Raw genomic sequence first — 24629 nt, 5'->3', positions numbered from 1 at the left:
ACTCTAACATGAGTGAGATTTTATTCATTTCCAATCCAGTGGTTAGCAGTGTTGCCTCACAGCAAGAAGGTTCCTGGTCTGAAACCCATCAGGAGCCTTTCTGTGTGGAGTCTGCATGTTCTCCCTGTGCTTGTGTGGGTTTTCTCCAGGTCCTCTGGTTTCCTCCCACAGTCCAAAAACATGTATGTCAGGTTGATTGGTGACTCTAAATTGCCCATAGGAGTGAGTGTGAGTGTGTGAGGTTGTTTGTCTCTATGTGGCCCTGTGATGGACTGGGGACCTGTCCAGGGTGGACCCCTGCCTTTCACCCAAAGAGAGCTGGGATAGGCTCCAGCAGGTCCCTGGGACCCTGGTTAGGACTAAGGGGGTCTAGATGATGGATGATGGATGAGCTACTCACTTTTTTCTTTATATTGACCATTAAATGCATTAACTCAATAAAACAAGTCTCCATCACTTGTATTTCACAATGTGTACAGAACTGCATTCATATACACACAAATTAATTGATACCAACTACTGACTCTTAAAAACAACCTTTTCAGGATGTGTCTCTAATGATCATCAGGAAAACAATATTTTTAAATATATTTTATTGGCTTTATATTATGTTGTGTTATTGGTTTTCCATTGGAAGTGGAAAGCTATGTAAGAGTGATAATCATTGGATAATAATAAATGACATTATTTCACAGTAGTGTGGAGTAACTGTCCTCAGTTATTCAGTCTTTTCCAGTGCTAAGGTAACATTTCTAAAACGTAAACAGGAAGATATGAGCGTTATCATCTCTATCGTCCTTCTCATTGAACTCAGTAAAATATTAATAAGTCGAGGACAAGCTCTTTTTAACGTGACATCATGGACGCCTACATCATGTGTTTATTCTACGCAGGGATTTTTTTTTTTTTAATCTGACAGTAGTTTATGTTCATCTGTAATGAGCTTCCATGAAAGGTATTTGTTTACAGTATTATACAATACTGTCATAGGCCGAATGAGAGCAGTAGCAGCGTTATGATGTATTGCTACCATTCCCAAATTATATCCACCTCTCTGTCTGCTACCCATTTCCATTCATGGGCCATGTGCATGTGTGTGTGTGTGTGTGTGTGTGTGTGTGTGTGACATACAAGTCAACATTAAAAACAAACATCACCTGTGAAATAAATTACGTCCAAACAAACACGTACACAGATGAATTTATTTAGTTGTGGTAGTTTATTCACAACCATGTAAATGTTTCCAAACACACATCTGTCTCAATATTATTCAAAATATACGTACAGCTTATCTTATGTCTACTGCAGGGGTTCTTAAACTATGGGCCTGGTCCCATGACAGGCCACAAACCTACAGCTGGGGGGGTCAACATGTGCCAAAGAGAGACAGACTGTTGATCTCAGTGTAGCAGGAGTGTAAGGATTCACAGAATAGGAAAGTTTAAGTGGCTCAGACATGCAGCTCATATATTACTCATTAATGTAGGGGTAGATTATGTAACCAGTGAAGATATTATACTCCAGGTATTTACAGATCCTCCTCCCAGATAGTAGCTCCACATAGACCTGATCGCCTCTTTGCAACTCCAGTATCACGACCTGAGAACATGCAGAGTATCATGTTACAAAGTCATATCCAATCCCACAGCTTTTCCCCATATTTTCAATCTGATCTATAAGTGAAATGTGCGTGGATTTGTTAGTAGCAACATGTGTGCACTTATGTTACCCCAGCCTTGTTTTCGTTAATTACCTGAGTGGCACTGTCTTCACTATCCTCTCGATTGTTTTCCCACACGCTGACTATCGGCCTCCCATTCCAAACCAGCTGGACCTACAGATACAACAAAACACACACACAAAGATACAAATGACTTGCTCTGCAGGTAAAACAGTTGAATGTATGAACCCAGATATTTATTCGGCATGATTTGGTTCGTTTACTTTATGGTAGAGGCGTCCATTCTCTTCCACAGATGAGTAGACTGTGAAGGAAAACACGTAAACGCCAGCACGGGGGGCAATGAAGACACCTGCAGAGGGAACAGTTAATAGAAATGCAGTGGTGTGTGTGTGTGTTACCTGGGCCTTGGTAAAGAGTTCATAAATCATTTGATTTTATTGTGTTTTACCCAGTGAGGGGTTGTAGCCCCTGTCATCATCAAGAGTGACGATGGCGTAGGGAATGGGCACATTAGTGTTGAAAGGACCAAAGCAACGTTCAGTGGTTCCAAGAATTGTGGTGCCAAGATTTGGGTCTATGGTGGCTTTAAAAGCAACCCTGATGCTCCCTGAGAGTAAGACCGAGAAAGAGAGCTTATTATACAGGACACTGTTGAGTGATTTACCACACATTGCTTTGTCTTCCCATCTATCGGTATGACTGTGTGTTTACCTTTGAGCGCCTGTACTCTTCTACTGAGTGAGCTGATATGCTGCCACAGATATTTAATCCTTGTGAATGTGTCGTCTTCTAGCTGGTACAGCTCATTGGCGGCACAGCAGCAGCTGCTCTGGCGATTGAAAGCACAGTTGCAGTCCCATTTAGCACAGGTCAGACTTCCCTTCCACTGGACTGGGATGGGATGGAGGAATAAAAGAAAGAAAGGAAAAGGGAAAATAGCAGAATATTACACGAAGGATGGGTTAAACATGCTGTAGCTGTCAGGAGGTTGCTGTGTATGAGCTTCAGCTGGATAATCGAAAGAGAAGTAGCATATTTTTGAGTTGCAGAGCAGCTACAAAAGATAGACCCAGGAAAACATGAACCATGAACCTGGACTAGATATGCATGTACTGTGGATGTGATAGTTTAAAGGTGTGGCTTACATGCAGCTTGTTTCAGTAATTCAGTGGTGGACTGGGCCTCCACATGACTACAGAGAAACAGCGACCCCAACAGGAACAAAACTGGTAATACAACCATCTGAAAAAATCATGTTCAGGATGAGTTTTTACCCTAATGGTCAGAAAACACATAATAAACTGATAAAAATAATCGGCACCTGATATAAATGTAAAATAATCCAAAAATAAGTGCAGACATCACAGCTGATTTAATGGTTAATGCACTAACTGTGCTCTGTAATATAATCTAGTTAAAATGCATCACATTTAGTAAATGGACCTTAAATTCCAGATGTGTCGTATTAACTGTTAAGCCAGACCCGTTTTTGTGTCTCAAATCTACATCCCTTTATTATTAATCAGCAAAAGTCATTGTAAATGAATTATTTGGTGAGTTCCATCTAAGGATAGAAACTTAAAACTTACTGTTTTTTGTTCCTCCCTCCTCTTGTTCTGAAAGACTCTTTGACGTTCTGGTGAGTGGGTGAAACTGAGGACAGGTTTTAAGCAGGTGATGGTTTTAGCTTCTTATTGATGCGCTGCAGGTGATCCTCCCATTGAGGAGGTGAATGCCAGAAGCTCCACCTCACACATGCACATGTTTGTTTCCTCGTGTGAGGTTGACTTACACACTGATCATCTGGAGACTTGACCTTTAACCCTAACCGCTTACCCAACTTAACTTAAAATTCAGTGATTTACAGGGAGAGGACCAGCATCAAGCCCTCATTGTTTCAGTGCGTAAAAAGGTTTTGGGCCACACTGCATGAGTAGTACCAGGTGCACAATGTGGCGCGTACACACACACACACATGCACATACACACATCTGTCAAACACTCATGATCCAGTTTCCTCCTCCTGGTAATGCAGTACACAGTTTTCCTTTATTGTGAAAACAATAACACTCTTGCTGGGAGATAATATCCCTTATTAGGACAGTGGTGTCTGGTTGCCCTTCATCCAGAAGGATCAGGGCCCAGAGACAAGAAGATAAAAGAAGCTAATGTGAAATTGTTATCAGTCCATCAACAAAGACCTGGATTTGACAGCAATAAAACAGCGTCGCCTGGTTCTCATGCTGAGATAGAAGGAAGAGCGATGTGATACGGAGGGTCACAACAGATATTGTTGGACACACAGGTGTTAGTTATTGTAGCTTGTTGTGGGCTATGTGATAGCTCCTTGGATAAAGTACGCTCCATGTTCTCGTGTTCTGCAGCAATATTAATGCAGTAATAAGACACAGAATAGAAGGTGTTGCCATATTTTGTTTTTCAGTGACAGTTTTTGTTGGTTGGTTTGCACTGATGCTTCATAGGAAGAAGGTTCTGGTGGATGGACACTGTCTGTCTGGAGTTTGCATGTTCTCCCCATGTCTGTGTGGGTTTTCTTCAGGTACTGATGATCAGTTTTAGCCCAAAACCCTTCATTATTTATAAAAAAGCATAGACCCACTTTATTTTATATTATATTTGTGAAGCAAAATATCATGTGTGTGTGTGTCCAGCAGCTCCTGCTGTCATTCTTCTCTTTTTTCTTCATGAAAATTGCACAGTAATGTTTCCTTGTGTTTTCTTCTGGCCCTATTAAATAACCAGGTGTTTTCTGTGTTGACACTTACATTTAAAACCATCTTGGCTCCAGTCACAATGCATTGTTTGCCAGCTGACCTGATTCTTCACATAGCCTTATCTGCTAGATGGAGGCCATGGTGAGTGTATCAAGTGTTTTATGTCTGCTTTGTGCGGAGCTCTTCAAACCAGTCTGCATTACAGCATGAGATAAAAGTGACATGACACGCACTGGACCTTGACCCTGATGGGATTTCAAACCAGAGCTTTGAAATCCTATACATATTCTACATAATAGTGAAAATAATAGTGACCATCTTCCTGAGATCGACTGATATGGAGGAAAACATGCCAGGGTTAATTTCTTTGTAATGAGTATTGAACTAATTTCTTTTAAGGGAAATTGCTTCCTTCTTCCTAACTTGGGTCGTATGTTTAAAAATGATTACAGCTGCAAAATAATTATTTTCTCTAAAGTGGTGTTTCATTATTTTCATGACTTTATCCACTGTGTATGAAATATATGGTAGACCTGTCTGACACAAGCTAAGCTTGAACATTTATTGACATGTTTGTTATTACACATATGGGAATATTTCATGTTATGTGTGTTTTATGGTTTATACATGAGGAAATAGACATGAGGGCTCATGATGGTCATAGGCTCCAGATAGATGGATGGATTCTTGAGGGGCAGCAATGCTCAAAAAGAAGCATGTGTGTATTTAACCAGTGTTTCAGTCTCCAAGCAATAATACCACCTGTACTGGTTTGGAAATCACAAGTATTATTACTTTCATGGTACCAGTCGAAGTTGTTTGCCATTTCTGCTCTTGTTCTCACAGTCCTGACAAAGTTCCTTTTCATACCCAGTGACAGCAGCATCTTCATTCTCACCTCAAGAACATCTGCACTGCCATGTTTCTTTATTTGTTGGCTTGAATGGATGTGATGTAAGCTGTTTTTTAATTAGTCTATGGGTCTATGGGTCTATGGGTCTATGCATCTATGCGTCTATGGGTCTATGGGTCTATGGGTCTATGAGTCTATGGGCCTATGGGCCTATGGGCCTATGGTTCTATGGGTCTATGGGTCTATGGGTCTGTGAGTCTATGGGTCTGTGAGTCTGTGGGTCTATGGGTCTATGGGTCTATGGGTCTATGCATCTATGCGTCTATGGGTCTATGGGTCTATGGGTCTATGAGTCTATGGGCCTATGGGTCTGTGGGTTATGAACTGAGCAGCCAGAACATGTTTATTTGGTTGGGGTTACAAACAGTATTTCCATGATAATAACAAATGACTGGACTAATTGTATGTAAAAGGTGCTGCTTATAATGATGAGCCCAGTGATCATCGTTCAGCTTATTGTTGTTTATTGAAAAGTACAATGGAACATTCACCAAATAAAGAATCTGATATTTTCCTCAGTAATTTGTTGAGACAACAGAAAGTTCTGCAGTGTTTTAATATAGAGAACATTCAGCACATGCAACTTAAAATGACTAATTAATCTCATATTAACTAATTGTATAATTATTGTATGTATTATACTGTAATCTATATTGTACACCATGAGGCTGCTGTTTAATTTCATACATATACACGCTAACCAAAAGTGTAAATTTAAATCAGCTAAAAATGAAACAGTTTAGCTCAATGAAAAACATTTACTCTCTTTCAAAAACAGGCAGCAAAGTAATATTTCATAACTTTAACTTAAAATGACAGTTACAATGCCAAATGCTGTGTGTAAACCTTTTATTTATTCTGGAGTCATTTTACAGGAACATGGGTGTTTAGCATAAAGTTACACTGCATCACTTCAGCAAGCAAAAGATAAGCTGTTTAAGGACAAAGACATTGTGAGGGGTGTAAGCTTTGAAAAGATATGGTCTGAGTGTGTATCAGCTTCTAGCAGGTTCAGCTCCCTGACCTATTCAGTAGGATACAGCAGAAAGCCACTGAAGGTGTTATAGTAGCTGTCCTCACAGAGGAAGCAGCCTTTGGTGAGGTTGACAGCCACCTGGTTCCCAGCCTTCAGCTGCAGGACTACAACAATATTGGCACTGTCCTCTTGGTCGTTTGTGTTTTTGTCAGTGGATGCAGCCACTACCTGGCCATTAACCTGCAGGCCAGCACAGGCAGCCAGTGTGTTACCAGGACCACCAGCGTCACTGTAGACAGTGACAGCCAGGCTGTAGACACCAGACTGGGGAACAGTGAAGATGCCAGTCCCCACGTTGTAGCCGCCGCCCTGGTTAAGGAGGACGTTTCTGTAGATGATGCTGCTGTTGTCACTGAAGGGGCCGTAGCATTTAAAGCGCTCGTCACTGAGCAGAGTGACAGAAAAGGCTGCGCGACTCGCTGGAGATGCAGGAGGGAGAAGTTAGAAATGTAAAACATAGATTTGTGTTGTCTCATTAAAATCAGGAAAGGTCTAAAGTATGTGTACAGATATGTCTTATTCTTTCATCTGCAGTCCTTCCTGCCTTGTGTGACTCATGAATGTGCCACTCACCTTCAGTATTGTTGAGACTTTGCATGGTCAGTGAATATTCCTTCTCCAGCTTTGTCAGGCTTGTGTTGAAAAACGCCCTCAGCCTGTTCACCTCTAGCAGAGTCAGGCAGCAGCCGCAAGAACCTTGGTCCGTACTACAAGCTGAACGCAAACACACGTTATAACGTACATGCAGGTACAAGAGATATGCATCCACAACGATTGTGTAGCCACAGTATCCTCACCATTGGCTGCGTTGGGGTCTGGATCTGGTGCTGATTTGCCAGGCCCGTCCCATGAATAAGGTAAATTAGCAAAAGCTGCTTGCAGCATACACAGCAGTACCGTAGCTGGTGGGTGGGGGATAAATAGCAAAGGCAAATACCATCAGACAGATCTTTGCATTAGGTGCCTGTATATCTGAAACACTATTAGCTCTGTAAGTGTATTTAGTCTCACCTCTCATGTTGAAGCTAAATGACGACAGCTTCAGAAGGATGGAAGGTGTGATAGACTCATCAGACTCATCAGGAGAGGAAGTGTCATGGATTTATATTTTTCTCAAAGCTCCTCCCTTGTTAATTCCTCCTCTTCTCACGTTGCTCCTCCCTGTTTAGTTTTTGGGTTTTATCCATCTGTTTCCTTTGTGATTGTAACTTGGGAGGTTTTATCTTCATCACCAGGTGCCGACTCTTTCTAATTTCATACACACACACACACACACACACACACACACACACACACACACACACACACACACACATCCTCCAGGGTTTTATGTAGCTGATACAGGTCAGGTGTCACCTGTGGTCTGGGGACAGGTGTCTCTGCAGGTTCATCAATAGACATAAAGTACTGCCCTGTCCAGTTTGATGGAATGAGTTCACTCTTTTGCTCAAATTATATTTATCAGATCTCTTGCTGTTTCAACAATGAAGGCAGTTAAGCATGACTCTATGAAATGTAGAAATTTCTAAGTTTTATTTAATCCTGGCTAACTACAGACGTGTGTGTGTGTGTGTGTGTGTGTGTGTGTGTGTGTGTTCACAGTTATTATAAAGAGTGAGAGCCCTTAAACATCCACAGTAAATATGAGTTATTGTTAGATAATAACAATGTGTTTGGTTACTGCAGTTTATTTAATAAAGCATCCATTTAAGTCAGTCATCAGTCTGTGTGATGAAGGTGATGACACTAATTCAATAAAATGCTTTATAATGTGTTTATGATGCTTAAACCCCCCAAACACCAGACCATCCAACAGTGTTAGATATTTCTCTTTTATTTGTTTCTTGCTTTTCAATCCAACTTTGTCAACAGCAACATCTGCACAGGGAGACTTTACTTTCTTACCTTTAATTTATTTAATGAGGATTGAATAAAACAGTTCACAGTGTTTGTTCAGAAGTTTATTTTATTTTGTTTGGTAGGTTCAGTCATATTTCTATCACAGTTTATCACATTAAAGTCACAGTAAATAAAATCTAAAATCTTTTCCAAACCAACATACTCAAACAGTGAACTTTATAAAAAGACATAACTGTTTTGATGTTACTGTCACTAAAGGTAATATGATATGGAAGAACTGCAGTCAGCTGTACCCTAATCAGGAGAGCATTGTGATGGTGTGGGTCAGGCAGAGATCATGGCTGTCACCATTTTTCACTGAGCAGATTTAAACCACGTCAGCACAAGATCCAAGTTTGTACAGAGCCTGAAGCTGCTACACTTTTCTAACTCAGTCAGTAGCGTAGAGCAGGAAGCCAGTGAAAGTGTTATAGCGGCTGCTGTTGTCGCAGATGAAACATCCTCTGAGCAGGTTGACAGCCACCTGATCCCCGGCCTTCAGTGACACGGCCACGACAGCGGTGGCACTGTCTTCAAGGTCCTGGCCATTTTGCTCAGACAGCGTAGCCACGACTTGGTTGTTGACCTGTAGATTAGCACAGGTGGCCAAGGTACTAACGGAAAAAGCTATGCCGTAGATGGTGACACTGAGGCTGTAGACACCAGAGCGGGGAACGGTGAAGATACCGGTCTGGATGTTATAGTTGCCACCCAGGTTGATGAAGACATATTTGTAGATGACGAGCTTGTTGGTAGGGAAGGGGCCATAGCAGCTCACAGCCTTGTCGTTGTTTAGAGCGACGGAGAAGGCACTGCGGCTGGCTGAAAACACAGAAAAGAAGAGGTAGTGAGTTTAGGGGTTTAAGGTCTGAGTCAGTTTTGTTCTTTAAGGAACTTTGATGATGCTTTGCACTGTCTGCTACATGATGAGAGTCATGGACGTGCCACTCACCTCTGATATAGTTGAGGACCGTCTTAGACCCTGTCAGCTCCTTGTTCAGTTCTTCAGTAGTCTGGTTAAACAACAGCTCCAACCTCTTCATCTGTTTTTGAATTAGGCAGCAGCCACATGAAGCCTGGTCCACAAGGCACACTGCACACACACACACACACACACACACATTAGGATTCTGATGAGAGCATTTGCAGACACAGTGACTATATAGCGTATTGACAGCAAAGACAGAATTATTTCATAAACAATCTCTCACCATTGGTTATATCAGGCTCTGTTTGCACTGTTGTTCGGCTCGGTCCATTCCAGGAAAACCCCGGGTCCCCACCAAAAGCTGCCTTCAGCAGACACAGCAATACAATACCTGCAGGAAAAGGTGCAAAGACACTGTCACTAAAGCGCAGAAAGATTTTTCACTTTGCTTTTTCAAAGGAATAAACTTCAGTATTTTCCATTTTTTTCAGTTTTAAACTTTTCATTAATTTAAAAATGGTAACAGCCTTGAAGAATTTTATTTGACATTTTAAACTTTAAACAACCTTCATCAGAATCTTTCTACCCTGAGCTACACTGATAACATCGTATTTTAGTTTTGAATAGTCACTCTGGAGTCTAACTTCTAGCTTGCCTCACCTCTCATGGTGATGTGAATGAATTAGTGGCTTCAGACGACTGGACGGTGCGAGTGGTCGACAGATGAGATTCAGGAATATATAGTTGTCTGAGAGACCCTCCCCTGTGACCTCTGTTTCAATCCTCCTCTTTTCACATTGCTCCTCCTTGTTCTTTGTTCAATCTTCATCCTGTTTGCTTTTAGAACTGGAAATGCATTTCTTCATCACTTACGGGCTCTCACTTACTAAAAGCCACACATGAGGACACACACACCTCCTCCGGGGCATTGTTGTTGATTCCATCCTGGTATCGTCTATCTGTCCCCTGAGTTGAAGTGTATTGTATGTGGAGTTCAGTTTTCTCATCAGCAGCCAAGTGTCAGGGCTGGTAGATCTGCATGGTTGAGCCTTGTGCACATCATTTTTTAGCCTGCACTGTCTGACACAACCACCCACTGGTCCACAGTTAAGCAACAACAGACTCGTCTACAGAAACTGCAGCATATTTCTAGCTCTATGTTCCTTAGCCAAGTCCAGACTGTGTTATTAGAGGTCGTTCTCTTTCTGAGGGACAATCTCAAAGTTGCAGTTAAAGCACGCTCCTCTGTGATCTTTATATCTGCAGGACACTCTCTTGCTACTGTGCATTTCAATTAAACACAGTCTTTTTTTAGTAAGGAGAGAAGGTCAGAGCTCATATACAGACTAACATAAATAAACGGTCAAGACTGGAACCATCACCAGTCGGAGGACTGGTGACACTTTAAGAGATGTTTATTTAGAAACCATCCCTAAAGAAAGATAAATAGATGAGATGTGTTTATTATTCCTTTATTAACACATTTTAGAAGCTTCACATAGACATTCACATAGACTATTAAGAAAATCAAGCATTTCCTGAACATTTGTTTTTCTTATCTAGAAGAGTCTCTGGATCAAGCTGAGACATTTACTTTTTTATTGAGGCTTTAAATGTGTCACATTTTATAGAAGTGGGTGAGAAACAACAGCCATCACGTGTCACGTACATTTTAATCCAACTCACAAACAGTCACCGTGGTCCCCACTCCAGCCCCCAACCTGAACCCTGGGTACAGTGGGCCTGTGAACTGGCTCTGGTGCCGGTGGATGAGGTCAGCCTGGTTCTTGGTGATCCGGTAAAAGGCCAATATCCCTGCATGCTGGTCCAGATAGACACCGATATGTTTGGCCTTAGGTGAACCTAGCAATTTTTCCTGGCCGTCATGCCAGAAGGAGAAGCCGGTCCCAGACCAGTACAAGCTCCAGGACAGGGAATTGTGGCCCAAGCGGCTTTTATCGTCAGAACTTTTTCGCTCCATCTCCTTGTAGGCCACACCAACAGAGATCTGCATGGTGCAATAGAAAAAAGTAGATTGGTCAATTATGATGACAGGGGGGGGGGGGGGGGGGCTCTAGAGTCAAATAACAAATCTACTCTTTCAAGTTTATGATAAAGTCTGTTTTTACATTTTGAAAACACCCATGTCCCCAAAGGAGGAACTATCAAAGGATTTACCTTTTGACCAGTCCACTCCACCTCCCAGTAGTAAGGGCTCCCTCCCAGGGGCTCACTGCAGAGAACCTGTCTCCAGAACTGGAAGCGTTCTGGATGGTCTGGTGGATTGCGGTTCTCAGCCTTTAATGTGGCCTTATGACCTCTATTTGAGAGCTGCACATGCCGATACGCTGTGTTTGGGTCCATGGTGGGTTCAAAGCGAACTGAGAGGAGACGACACATTTTAGTGAAGACTCTGGACTGTGGTGGACAGTATATTCTGTTTTATGTTAAAATCACAGACTCACATTTCAGCAGTTCTTCTCTAGATGTCGGCTGTGGATTTACAAGACCCACCGTTGCTGCAGGAGGTGCTAAAAGTCAAAATGAGCAAATCAAATCAGGGGTCAAAACTCAACCATGTCAGACTAGCAGTTTCCATGCTAAGTGCATACCTTGTGGTTGACAGGGAGGCATGGTATGGAGGGGGACTGGAGGTTCATGTCCAGGGAAGAGAGAAAATAAAGAGAACAGGTAAATCTTTATTCTTACCTTGAGGACATGCAAAGTGTTTACAGCTCAGAGTGTCTATTTCACACACAGACTGTACTGTACCTGAAACTTACCTTGAGGTCGTGGGGGCAAAGGTGGAGGGTTCATAATTTTACATGCTACAGAAAAAGAATAGATGAGTTATGAGAAGCACATCTCCTTCAATAGTTATAGATATTAATCCAAACACTGTGTGATTTGAAGTTACTGTACCTGTATTTTCTGCAGCGGCCTGACCTCTGCCTGCTGTGTCATCTGCCGCTGTGCCATTGGGTGTTGAAGTTATGGGGTCACGATTCACTACAAAAATGAAACGTTTTGAGGAGGAGGAGAAGGAGCAGAAGAAGAAGAAGGAGCAGAAGAACAAGAAGAAGAAGAAGAAGAACAACAACAACAACAACAACTGACCTAATGTGATGATCCTGGCCAGGCTGGCTTTGCAGAGGTCCTGTATTGACTCCTGCAGTTCCTTCATGGCTGAGCGGACAGAGGCAACCACTGCTTCCTCCTGACTCAGCACTGACTCTGCTGTGGCACCAGTCTGACCAAGCGGCTCCATGCACAGGAAATTCTTGAGAAGAAATGACATAATGACAGTGGTTTGATGGTGAACCATATCCTTGATTTGTCCAGTGAAATCTGGATTAACATCCTTTTCTAGTAACTCGCTGCTTGACACTCATTACCTTCAAGAAGCAGATGTGGTCCTGCATGTCAGCCAGTTTGTTCAGCTCTTCGTTCTTCCAGCGAAGCTGCACCATCTCCTGCTCCAGTTTTTGGATCTGCCCCTCCACCCCACTCCCCAAGGAGCTCTCATGGGTGCTGAGGAGCTCACTGACCTGGGTGCCTGTTAGATTCACATCCTTAGCTAACTCTGAAAATAAATCTCTGCTCTCTTGCTCTAGAGCCTGGACCAAGGCCTGGGTGTGAGAGAGAGAGGAAGATGACCAAGGAAGCAAATGACAAAGAAAACAACAACACAATGACAAGCAAAACATTAGAAACTGACTTGATATAAAGGCTTTAACACCAAACATTTGTAATTGTTACTTACTTTGTGTTGGCGAGCAACATGTGGGAGCACCTTCAGATTCTTTTCAGTCTCCTGGATTCTCCTTTGTACCTCTGCCTGCATCTGAACAAGCTCTTTCTGCTCACACAACAACACACACACAGGCACACTTGGCTTAGGTCACACACACAATAATAGCCCTGGATCAGGGGTGGGCAGCCCATGTTTCTCATTTGTCCCTGCCCTAACCCACAGCTGATTTCCAGGTGGGTTCAGTCAGTCAGAAGCTGGAAGATACCATGTCAAATGAGGGTGGAGTGTGGGAAGACAAAGTGAATTGGTATCTTCCAGCTTCTGATTAATTGAATCAGCAGTGAGCAGGGATAGTAGGGAAAAAAGGTAGGACAAATGACCTGCCCAACTGTTTCTTAGTTTGTTCTTATTTGTGACACTAAAAATATTTTAGGCAGAAAATCTCCACAAAGAAGAACAAGTTTCATGTGCGGCATGAATACACATTCAGCATAGTTGTTCTACAAGTACTTCAAGTTCAGCTACATTTTGCAAAAGTCATTGTTTTATCCGCACGTCATCTAATACACCGTGACTGACATTAGAATAAAGAAAAACTACAAAAACTGCTCGATTATTATCCTGATGAACATTAGTCGTCTCCATTTCATACCTGTCTCTCCTTTCTCTCTTGCTGTGGTTTGAGCACACGATGTCCCTCGTGGCCATGCTGGTAACACACCTCACACACACACTCCTTGTCTTCATGGCAAAACAGGTCCAGGGGCCGTTTGTGTTGAGGGCAGAGTAGTGTTGGTTCCACTGTAGGAAGCTGAGGGTACATGCTGCCGTGTTGTCCTGTATTTGGCAGGACCTCCATGTAGACATTTGTCGATGGTGGGGCCGAGGAGGCGGCTGTGGAAGAGCTTTGCTTCAGGCTGTTTGTTCTCAGTTTCTCCATAGCCTCCACAAGGACAGTGCTCTTGGCCAGCGAGGGTCGAGGATTGAAGACCTGCCTGCACTGAGGGCAGCTGTACTGACCTTTGCTGTCTCTCTTGTCCCAGTGGCTCTGGATACAAGCCAAGCAGTATGAATGTCCACATGGTAGAGTGGCTGGGTCCTTCAGGGGGTCCAGGCATACTGAGCAGACAAAGGTCTCCTCTTCGGTCCAGGCTGAAGCCATATGGTGAGGAAGGTCAGACCTGGATATACAGAGATAACCTCAAGGTTCCCTAATCAAGTAGTCAACAGAAAAAGGAAACACACACAAAGATGTGACGTTTAAAATGCCAGTACAGATGAATCAGGTGCTGCTTAAAAATGGAGGAAACCTGGGCTCTGGGAGGGGCCAGTAAAACAGGTGTGGTGAGGAGTTTACCTCTCTGAGGTCATAGGTGCTTCCCAGTGTGTCTTAATATATGTTAAGCTTCATGAACTAATGGAAAATATATGTCCCTAAGAAAAGGAAATACTACTAATACTACAACTACTACTAATAATATTTATTTATAAAGCACTTTTCAAACTATATAGAACCTGCAGTACATATAAACAAGTAAGGATTCAAATGAAAGAACACAGTAAAGGCATATAAGTTTCCTAATAACGACATTAGGGTCTTTATGCTCTAAAAGTGTCAGGAAGACTTGTTTTATTCCACCTAATAAAGGAAACGGGGACTGACAGATTGAATATATATTAATGGTTTTGTTAAATGTTGTAAACCTACTTTCTCACCTCACACTCATTAAAACGAGCCAAACGGAAGATTTGAGGTTTTTGTTTTGACGTTGTGGCTGCGCAGTGAGGGCAACGGTGACGCGCATGAAGCCACTCGGCGCCATATTGGTTAGTGGCAGCCTGCTAACCGGGGCAGAGAGTATCGCGGTGAACTTTCAAGGTAAGTCGTGTTTTCCGCTCTCAACTAACGTTTTATATTTCAAACTCCGTTAGTGGCGCAATCCTGAACTGTAGGTTAAACCTTTAGTCGAAGACTAGTTAAATTAAAACTGTAGCATCGGGAAATGAACGCGTTAACGCGAGTTTTCCGTTTCGCCAACGTTAACACTTTAGTTGGCTAGTTAGCCTGCGAAAAGTTAGCTAAGACTTTGGCAGCTAACGTTCAATCCAAACAAGACTTTGTCGGACATAAACCACATGACTTTGGTTGACTGTGGACAAGTCACTAACTTGGTACTTTAACCAAACGTTGACTGTTTTTACACAGTGAGTCCCGATAGCAAAACCTCAGCTAGCTAGTTAGCTAACTTAGTACCTAAAGTTTAACACTTTAACACAATAGGTGTGATAAATATTTTAACTAACTCAACAGCTGGACTTTGTGGTTCTGGAGAATCTGAGCTAATGCAAAACAAGTCGTGACCCGTAACACGTTTACATAAGTATTGACCTCAATATTAGAGTATCACAGTTGTGATGTATGAGTTTATGAGTGTAAATCTCCTCGTTTGCTCACCAGCTAATTCAAACGTCGCCACCAAGCATCACTGTTGTTAGAGACGGTGGTATTTAAGGTTCACCTGAGCCCAGACATAGACTGAACAGCACATGCTGGTGCAATTAGCTGATGAGTACAATTAACCTCAATGCAGTGATGCCTTTGCTACTCTGGTTGTCCTGGTTTTTGCAGGATGTTTAGGGGCCATCAAATCCTGGCTGGGTCCTGCCCCATAAGGTCATTGCTGCTCTTGAGAGAGTCCCACCTTTCTGCTCTCTCTGAACACACTGGTGCTGTATGGCAGGGTGCAGGACATGGGAAAGGGAGGAGATACGAAGGGATTCCTGGGAGAGGGAGAAGTAACCAGGACTCATGGTCGTCCACAGAGACTGAAGCCTGTTCATCAGGGCTGTCTTTGTCTAGATTTGACTGTGAAAATAACATGCGTGCAGAGGCTTCTTTTCCAAACCTCGTATCTAAAGCTATTCTCAGCAGCCATCATCAGCCCCCACAGATTTCTGCTTCTGTAAAATCCAAGCAAGCCTCTGATTCTTGGAAATGCACTATAGTGGATGATTTAGGTCAAAAGCCTAAAGCTGTGAACACTTACTGTGACTGTTTAACCAACACAACCTGCACTCAGCCTTGGAGAAGGCCTTGGGACTTCTGCCAACATTCACTCATTGTCAGCAAGACTCGATGTAGCCTTCTTCACAGCTGTTTGTCTTATAGACGACACTCTGTCAGACCTTTCAGCATGTCAACACATACAACATGGATATTAAACCGCTTTCATTGTAGACCACAAGCCTTCAGCTTCTCTGTGCGGCATATAAAAGCTATTCATCAGGCTACCCCTCGTGTGCATCACGCCTGGAAAGACTGTCTCTCTCCAGAGAATGAAAACAGGTGTCGACAGAACCTGGGGCCCAACTTGAAGCTCTATGAGGTGGAAAAGGGGACCAAAGGGGCAAGTCAGGGCCGAGGAAAGAACCAGAGTGCGTGGGCATCTGTCCTGGTCTCTCTCTGCTCTGTTGAAGAAGAGCCGGCGTTTCTCTTCACCCTGCGCTCCTGTAGACTAAAGGGCATCCATAAGGGCGATGTCAGGTTAGTGGCAGTAGAAACAGTCTAAATCATGTGACAAACACTCAGTGGAGTGTTTATCCTTATTTCCATTGATGTTTAGCTTTGCAGGAGGGAAGGGTGATCCATCAGACAGGGATGTGGTGGCCACAGCACTAAGAGAAGCCAAGGAAGAGCTGGGTATTAATGTGGCAGCAGAGAACGTCTGGGGCGTATTAAAGCCTCTCAGGGACAGGGTGAGTCGGACTTCAGTTCTGTCCAAAACCCAGATACTTGATTTACAGTTTTAATCCACTGATCCATTAAATTATTATTTTTTTCAGGGAAAGCCTTAAATTCATCATAATTAATCGCCTACCTGTCTTTATGTTCACTACTATACACAAAACTGTATAAAGGGAAAAGAACATCACCAGCAACCAACACTACTTCACTACTATTTTAATCGTCACAGTCTGTTTTGCTAGTTTCACCAAATCGGATGCAAAGTCTTTGTCTGATTCTGTTGAGCTTGTGTGTCTTGTCCATCTGTCCAGTCGGGGATGATGATTGCGCCTGTGCTGGCTAACCTTGGTCCCATAGAGCAGTTGTCCTTCAAACCAAACCCTGGGGAGGTACCGCCTTGCTATTTTAAGCACTTAGCTGTATTTCATATTTGCATGAAATGGCAGGTTCACCCATCACAAGATATTTTGTTTTGAAGATGGTGGCTTTGTAGTTATTAAGTCGTGTTTAATAGAGTTTATGTTGGTGTGTCTGTTTAGAACTAAAGAGTTACGCTATACTTCCTTTGTCTATTTACATCTCAGGTGGAGGAGATCTTCACCTTGTCACTGACCCACTTGTGCAACCCCCAGAACCGTGGCTATACACACTTCCGCACCGGTGACACATATGGATACACACTTCCTGTGTTTCGGAATGGGAAGCATCGAGTGTGGGGCCTGACCGCCGTCGCTTTAGATCATACCCTGAAACTCATCATCCCTTCTTAGCAGCTGCTTCACTGTTTACAGACATAAAGAACAGGTAATGTTTGAATCAAAGATTGGATTATGAGAAATGTGGAGTTAAGCTTTGAGGAGCAAAATTATGCCAGGAATCAGCATGAACAGGTAAATTCTTTTCTGTTCTGTTAGTACCACTGTAAGGAGAAACCTGTTTCCACTCAAGCACTTTCTGAGCCTGGGATGTATAAAAACCTCTATTGAATGTGTTGGATGTATAAAAACAGACCAGCTAGGTTGACGTCGCTGAAGAAGAGCAGTTATTGAACGTTTTAGCCAAAAATTTGTAGAACTGATATGAAGTAGGAACATCAAAAGGCAGGTTACTTATATACCTCAGTAATTCTTACCCAAACACTATTTATATTTTATGAACATAGATCCTGCTTTAATTCAGCTTAATCTCTTCTGTGTCCCCAGTTATGAGTTAAGTTGACCTTTATGAGTTAAATGTGTTAACTTTTGCCATCTGAGTTTCAGAGGAGGCTTGTGTTTATGACGTTTCATCATGTTGGCTCAGCAGAGCTGTAGCTGAGTTTTTGATTTTTAGTGTGATTCAGCTCATTCCTTTTTCCTGTTTGTCGCCCCAGGTCAAATGTGGACTAATATAAGCACTTAAACAGTAACAGCACATATGAGTTGTTTAAAGAACAATGCAATAAAGGGTGTTTTAAAGTATTCTGTCTGTTGTTCATTATTTTGTTTCACTATTGGAAAAGGTTAACATCAAAGCAATAAATAGATAAAATATTACAAGTGATATTTCTTTTGAAGAGGGAGATTGCAGTGCATTAAATTAGTTTAGTGTCTGAATCACAAAAATGTACCTTTATTTAGGAACTAAGCTCTTGTTTTAAATACCAGCTGTGCCACAGTTTTCTGTGTACTTTATAGGCAGGAGTGTGAAGTGAGGGCTGCAGTCCAAACTGCACTGTACAACAAAGCTCTGGTCTGAGGCCAGAAAATGGTCTCCACCTCTGTAAGGTACAGACTTCAGTTCTCAAATACCAGTGCAACTCTGATGTTAAATGATTTCAGACAAAAATGTTATATTGAGTGGAGACAATCCTCTCTCACGCTGCCAACACATCTGTAAATTGAAATCTTGAAGCATCAAGGCAGCGAGCACTCCACAGGGTCCTGTGAGTCAGGTAGGAGGTGGCAATTGAAGGGCCAGCTGAAGGAGAAGAGATCCAGAGCTTGGCTGCACTGCTGCTCGGCCGAGGAGCAGACAGAGCGGCAGGGCTGCAGGACGCCACCATGAGGGCTGCACTGGGGCAGGAACATTCCACAAACCAGCCGCTGCAAGGGTTCGAAGCAGGCCAGTTCCATCAGGACCTGGATGAGAAATCAGAGGAGTGAGAGTAGGTATGGCTGTAGGGTCATGCCACTAACAAGGGGCTCAGTTTTTGAAGAGTGTGTGGCTTTATTGAGAGAATCAAGGTAGATTGTACCCGGTACTGTCGCAGAAGTGTGGCAGCTTCTCTCTGATCAGCAATGGACAGCCAGATGTTTGGAAATGAGGTGAAATTGTAGCTGAGGCCTTGACACATCTCTACCTCTATGACCTCACATGACGAAGCTGAGGACATGGAAGAAAGAAAATTGTTCCTATTTTACATTAATGGCGTCCGATACTTGGTATTCAGAGAACAAGTACTTTCTCCCTTTAATACACAATGAAAATTATATTAAATCAAAGGTAAGTTACTTATGTTTTCTAATGAGTAGTCATTTTTTTTTATTTTAAGATTGATTTTAACAGCCAGTCTGGCTCTGAGAACAACAACTACTGTATCTGTCCCTGCAGGGCAGCTGATGGAGGTCAGAGATAACACGGGCTCACTGAAGGGAGGGTAGGTGGAGTTGCCACAGCTCTGTTCATCTGCTCCATCAGGGCAGTCGTTCCATCCATCACACAACCACTGTGGCTGCAGACATTCCCCAGTACTGCAGGTAAACTGGCTGGGACCACATGTCCCTTTAGAAAATAAATAAATTACACAGGTGAGGGAGAGTTATGGGAAACTAACAGACTATTTGAAGAACAAAAAACAGGAATAGCAAAAGCAGCAGTAAAAAACAAAACTAATTGTAATAAGTCACTTTTTCAAGAATAAATTTAGGCCAAATGAAATATGGAATGATGGTTAAAAAGAACTTTTGTTTTTTTTTTTTTTCAGGAAAGAAAGAGGAAAGACATGAAAAAGGGGGATACAAATGAAAACAGAAGACATAAGGAAATTAAAAGGCGAATATATGGAAATAAAGTTCAGAGATGAGGGGAAAGCAAGAACTCACTGTCCTGCACTGACACAGCCTGGTAAGTTGCATTGAAGCCGCTGTCGGCCACTCCCTCATCAGCTACAAACACAACAGTCATGTGGGGGCCAGAGGAGGTCAGGTCTGGGGGGAAGGTGGCACCACAAAACCTGAGACAAAGGTGCAGGAAACAAAAGCTGCTTCAAAACATTGTGCTTATATTACTCACATAAAGGAAGACACACAGTTACCCTTATTCACTCTTGACATAAAAGCTTTGAACAACCAGGTTCACTGAAGTTACAGTAATTGTCCAAATGGCTGAAAACATTTTAGGACAATAGGGTGCACTTAAGAAGTCTGTGGTAGCTCTCACCTTCCCAGGACTCTCCCAGCTCCGCTTTGGACTCCATCATGCACCTCCACATAGTCAAACTCACACACATCCTGAGTCTCCAGGCTGAAGTTGCTGAAGGTCAGTGCGATGACATGACCCTCCTCGACGGAAATGTGCCATATACACAACTGATGCATAACAGAACATGGGGTCAGGCAACAGAACATCCAGCTAAGAGTATTTAGCAGCCCAGGGTGGTTTTTAGGTGTACCTGCTGGTGAGGATAAGGCCTGGGGTGGTTGGGACTTGACAGGTAACCATAAGGACCAGTCTTCTGCCCACCACATTCTGTGAAAAAACAATAGAACACACAGTAATAATGTTGAGGAGTTTACTGTTGTGTGTTGTAGAGCCATCTTAGTTTACACGCTCTCACCCGTGTGTTTATGGCTGCAGTTCGCCTCATCTGTTTGGTCGTAGCAGTGTGGATGACCGTCACAAACGGACACAGGCAGCAGGCAGCGCCCACCGTCACACATGAACTCGTCTCTGGAGCAGCTCTCTGAGAAAACACACAGTAAATGCACGCACAAATGCACATGAATGCAAATGCACCAGAGCGTGCACGACTACTGACTGTGTCCAGGTAGTATGGCCCTGTACTGGGCAGTGAAGCCAGTGCCTGTGATGCTGCCGTCAGAGCGGAAGGTGACCCACACTGTGCTGCTGTTTGTGTTCACAGTTGGAGGAGCTACGTTACCGCAGAACCTACAGGAGCGAAAGACAGAATAATCTCTAGAATGTTTCCTCATACGACAGCTTTGTATGTGTTACTTTAGTCTGAACTTTGCACTTTAAATTCTTAAAAGGATTTGTAAGCTAGAGTCACGTAATAGCTATTATGTTTTTAAAATTCCATGAATTATGTTACACCACTTTCCAAGAATGGAGCCCACTAAGCAAAAAGGTCAAAGTATTCGTGCGTACTGAAATCTTTCCATGGAGCTTTCAGTACCTAGAAGTACTCTACCAATCATTCACAGACCGTTGGTGCCATCTACCAACAATATGAGGTAATGACCTGAACCTTAGTAAAATTATTTTATGGAGGACATGTAAAATAACGATGCCCTGATAAAATCAATTCATTAAAAGAAGCATACAGACTAATTTGAGTTCACACTTTGCCTTTTCTTTAATAGTCCTTGACATTTGAACCACTGGGGTCAGATAGTTGAAGCGTAAGGACAAACTGATTCCGTTTACACTGTGAGATTCATTTTCTGACAAGTGACAGTAAGTGCAACATAAAAATCTACAAGCAGCCAAGGATTGCACAGTCCACGTAGTGTCATGAAGGGAAACTGTCAAAGGCCCTGAACGTGTTTAATTCCTGGACATCACTTGGGATCTGACCCACCTGGTGACCACAGAGACCTGCTCTATCTGCTCCTGTACCTCCAGCCAGTCAAACAGACAAGGAGATGGCCCTTCAATAGCCAGAGAGGACACATGGATCTGGACTGAGGAAGGAGGTGAGACCTGGATTACCCACACACACAGGGAGTTGGGGGGATAGGGGCCGGGATGGTTTGGTGAACTGAAAGTGCCCTCTGAGTCAGTCAAGACACCTCCACAGCCTGAGAGAGAGAGACAGGCACAACTAGACTCAGATACACTTTAGGAACTGGCCCCTACATTTATTCAGAAGGATATTTTTTCTGAGTGAAGACAGACAGTTTTGTGTAACACATTCCAATGTTGTATAGAACAAGTTGGTGTATTTTTTTAGCCTTACTTGTTTCAGATGAGGGGATCCTAGTAGGCTGTGGTGCTGCTGGACTGTCCTGCTGACTTCTGTTGGAGGGGATTGTGGGTAAAGTATGGGACTGTCCATATCCTCCATCCAGTAGGTCTATAGGGCTGGTGGACAGCAACGGATCCTCCACTGCCTGGGTTTTCATCTCTAAACCAGGGACCCGAAGACAAATTACAGAAACATGTAAGTTAAATGTTTTGTCATTGCTACTAAATGAAAATACTTGTGAGGCGTCTTTAAAACCATGTATAGAAAATAGAAACGTTTTCGAGGATGATGAAAATCTAAGAATGACGTGTAGGTGGGAATAAGGTAACCAACAACAGCACTGATCTGTAACGTCACCCTTTGAGAAAGTAAAGTACTGTTTATTGCTCACGTGTGAGGATGAGGGCCAGTGCCAGTCCAAGGCCCACTAACAGGAGCAGCGCTGCAGCAGAGGCTGCCACCACCCCCCAGCCACAACCCGGACCTCGCAGACGCATCACACACACTGCAAATAGACCCCAGCCTAGGCCTGAATGACAGAGTATTCATGAACACGGGTGTGTGTGTGACAGGGCAGGGGAGATTGTGATTCCTACCAAAATGAAAACTGTATAATTTAATGATTTTAACTTTCTGGTATATTTGAATAATTTCATGCTTCATAAATGTTATTCTCCTTTTGACTATTCCATTCAGCACCATACTGGTGTTAAAGTTGATGGTTAAAACATCAGATGCAGCATTTTCCATGATGTGTCTTTCATTAAAACCTACATCTGTTAAGCTTCACAGCAATAGTTTTAAATTCTCACTGACTGACTCACTAGGTGCTGGAGGTTTGGGTGGTTCAGGGGTGGATGATGATGTCCTGTATCCATCCACCCTGTCCTCTTGTTCACCTTCCAGCTCAAAGGCAGGATTGCAGAACACATTCTGTGGAAAGTAGAAGAGAAAAAGCAGAAATGAAAATGAAATCATTTTCTGATCAACCATACCTACCCATAAAAATTGCTTGTGTAACTTTTAAAATCATAAATTTGTCCTTTAGTGTTGTCTTCTATGGCAGATAGAAGACACCCCCCCCCCACACACACACACACAGGAAGACCATACAAAACTAATGTATATAATACTGTAAATTTTTAGGTTGTGTTTGGCAGGACGGTACCTGTGAACACTGGTGGAATAACATAATTAAGGTTATATCCAAAATTAATTTAGAAATGTGCCCTATATAAGCATATAGTATAAACTAAAATAATCTGAATCAGAGTAAAAGATTGTTCTTGGTTTTGTAACAGCAGGTCCAGGTTCCAGGTCACCATGGATAAAATGATGCATAAAGTATTTTATAGAGGCAAAACTCATTCCCAGTCAGGTGAGGGAATTTACATTACATGTCATATTGTCATTAAAATACTCTCATCAAACATCAATTTATTTGTTCTTACAAATGGACCCTATCCATCCATCATCTATACCCCCTTAGTCCTAACCAGGGTCCCAGGGATCTGCTGGAGCCTATCCCAGCTCTCTTTGGGTGGAAGGCAGGGGTCCACCCTGGACAGGTCGCCAGTCCATCACAGGGCCAGATAGAGACAAACAACCTCACACACTCACACTCACTCCTATGGGCAACTTAGAGTCACCAATCAACCTGACATACATGTTTTTGGACTGTGGGAGGAAACCAGAGTACCTGGAGAAAACCCACACAAGCACAGGGAGAACATGCAGACTCCACACAGAAAGGCCCCTGATGGGTTTCAAACCAGGAACCTTCTTGCTGTGAGGCAACAGTGCTAACCACCAATCCACTGTGCTGCCCCCAGTGAACTCTACATAGAGTCTAATTCAAATTTAGGCTTTCCCACCCTCATTTTCTAGTAATACCTATATTATCACCCTTACCCACCTTATAAATATCTGTAGAGTCTGAGTATACAGCGACTTGGCTGAGGTCAGACATCTTTCTCTGCTGTCCCCTCTTTCAAGGAACTCTAGTCAGCGCTCCTCTTCCCAAAGAGCCTTCGTTGTCGTAAAAACATCCAGGGTTGACACAGGTTGAGAGCTGCTGCCCTACGACGAAACGTTACAGATGTTTTCCTGGGGTTTTGTAACATTGTTCACTTTCTGCTCCAAGATTCTGTTGTGCAGCAGCAAGGCCTTCATGTCTCCACCAGAGCAGAGCTGTTTGTCGGACTTCCTCCAGCATAATTACAGATCAAAATGAAAAATCAAAATGCACCGTAATCTAAAGAAAATCAAAGCCCAGTTATCATAATATCCATGTTTGCTGCTGTTCTTCTTCGTCCTTTGTCAAGTTTAGTGTGTGACCTGTATTTTTGTTGTTTCTCTGATGGTGTGTGTGGTTACAAAGGACTTTTAGAAACTCCTTCACAGTGCTGAACAAAGCCGAGTCAGCTGAGAGGACTGAGCGCTAACAAGGGCGATGATGGAGGGGGCAGGGAGTGGGAGAAGGGGTGAGGGTGGAGGTGGGGGTCCCTATTAAGTCTCTACAATCCCATAATGATCTTTTCAGTTCCTTAAAAATGCAAATACTTGTGATGCCAAAACAAATCATTCAGTAATAACAACAGTGTTAGGGTGAGGTTTGGTTTGGGAATGTGAATTATAGCACATAGTCAAAGTGTGATATTTGAAACTGAAACTCTCTCTTGACTTTGCAGCTGAGTTTAAGCTTTGGAGCAGTTTTAAAAGAACAAATCAGGTTAAAATGTCACAGA

The 24629-nt window shown here is 42.9% G+C and overlaps 6 protein-coding genes across 9 annotated transcripts; 1 reads left to right on the top strand and 5 right to left on the bottom strand.

Annotated features, from left to right (window-relative positions):
• Positions 1-1298: 1298 nt before the first annotated feature.
• Positions 1299-3336, bottom strand: cbln18 (cerebellin 18). Its single transcript, XM_026298759.1, has 7 exons — positions 3274-3336; positions 2830-2926; positions 2396-2575; positions 2133-2291; positions 1945-2033; positions 1754-1834; positions 1299-1599 (listed from the first exon to the last, which is right to left on the bottom strand). Exons 2-7 carry the CDS (start codon positions 2924-2926, stop codon positions 1471-1473), a joined length of 735 nt encoding a protein of 244 aa, XP_026154544.1. The 5' UTR covers positions 3274-3336; the 3' UTR covers positions 1299-1470.
• A 2797-nt stretch (positions 3337-6133) lies between these two features.
• Positions 6134-7580, bottom strand: LOC113125357 (cerebellin-4-like). Its single transcript, XM_026298743.1, has 4 exons — positions 7380-7580; positions 7166-7270; positions 6942-7082; positions 6134-6787 (listed from the first exon to the last, which is right to left on the bottom strand). The coding sequence occupies exons 1-4, from the start codon at positions 7384-7386 to the stop codon at positions 6357-6359; spliced, it is 684 nt and encodes a 227-aa protein (XP_026154528.1). The 5' UTR covers positions 7387-7580; the 3' UTR covers positions 6134-6356.
• A 736-nt stretch (positions 7581-8316) lies between these two features.
• LOC113125084 (C1q-related factor-like) lies at positions 8317-10218 on the bottom strand. Its single transcript, XM_026298370.1, has 4 exons — positions 9856-10218; positions 9479-9586; positions 9220-9360; positions 8317-9089 (listed from the first exon to the last, which is right to left on the bottom strand). Exons 1-4 carry the CDS (start codon positions 9860-9862, stop codon positions 8659-8661), a joined length of 687 nt encoding a protein of 228 aa, XP_026154155.1. The 5' UTR covers positions 9863-10218; the 3' UTR covers positions 8317-8658.
• Positions 10219-10738: 520 nt separating this feature from the next.
• On the bottom strand, positions 10739-14197 carry ftr86 (finTRIM family, member 86). The gene is made up of 10 exons (XM_026297174.1): positions 13602-14197; positions 12959-13054; positions 12591-12824; positions 12313-12475; positions 12118-12204; positions 11979-12023; positions 11808-11843; positions 11661-11726; positions 11374-11576; positions 10739-11203 (listed from the first exon to the last, which is right to left on the bottom strand). Exons 1-10 carry the CDS (start codon positions 14109-14111, stop codon positions 10868-10870), a joined length of 1776 nt encoding a protein of 591 aa, XP_026152959.1. The 5' UTR covers positions 14112-14197; the 3' UTR covers positions 10739-10867.
• A 523-nt stretch (positions 14198-14720) lies between these two features.
• nudt8 (nudix hydrolase 8) lies at positions 14721-18848 on the top strand. 4 transcript variants are annotated; one of them, XR_003295130.2, is made up of 7 exons: positions 14721-14828; positions 15579-16493; positions 16573-16705; positions 17006-17083; positions 17279-17498; positions 18371-18460; positions 18613-18848. XR_003295130.2 is itself a non-coding variant. In XM_026298546.1 (5 exons), the coding sequence occupies exons 2-5, from the start codon at positions 15580-15582 to the stop codon at positions 17462-17464; spliced, it is 1311 nt and encodes a 436-aa protein (XP_026154331.1). In that variant the 5' UTR covers positions 14721-14828; position 15579; the 3' UTR covers positions 17465-18154. The 4 variants fall into 4 exon arrangements, 3 of the variants coding, with proteins under 3 accessions (XP_026154331.1, XP_026154333.1, XP_026154332.1); XM_026298546.1 differs by lacking the exons at positions 18371-18460; positions 18613-18848 and having other exon boundaries at positions 17279-18154; XM_026298548.1 differs by lacking the exons at positions 18371-18460; positions 18613-18848 and having other exon boundaries at positions 17006-17079; positions 17279-17446.
• Positions 18291-24440, bottom strand: mfrp (membrane frizzled-related protein). The gene is made up of 13 exons (XM_026298545.2): positions 23798-24440; positions 22707-22815; positions 22274-22411; positions 21874-22041; positions 21496-21715; positions 20713-20843; positions 20512-20637; positions 20347-20423; positions 20115-20263; positions 19778-19908; positions 19323-19457; positions 18931-19058; positions 18291-18814 (listed from the first exon to the last, which is right to left on the bottom strand). The coding sequence occupies exons 1-13, from the start codon at positions 23849-23851 to the stop codon at positions 18590-18592; spliced, it is 1791 nt and encodes a 596-aa protein (XP_026154330.1). The 5' UTR covers positions 23852-24440; the 3' UTR covers positions 18291-18589.
• Positions 24441-24629: the final 189 nt, after the last annotated feature.

Source organism: Mastacembelus armatus, chromosome 13 (assembly GCF_900324485.2).
Source record: "Mastacembelus armatus chromosome 13, fMasArm1.2, whole genome shotgun sequence".
Taxonomy (NCBI): domain Eukaryota; kingdom Metazoa; phylum Chordata; class Actinopteri; order Synbranchiformes; family Mastacembelidae; genus Mastacembelus; species Mastacembelus armatus.
This window is presented reverse-complemented; position numbering and strand designations above follow the sequence as displayed.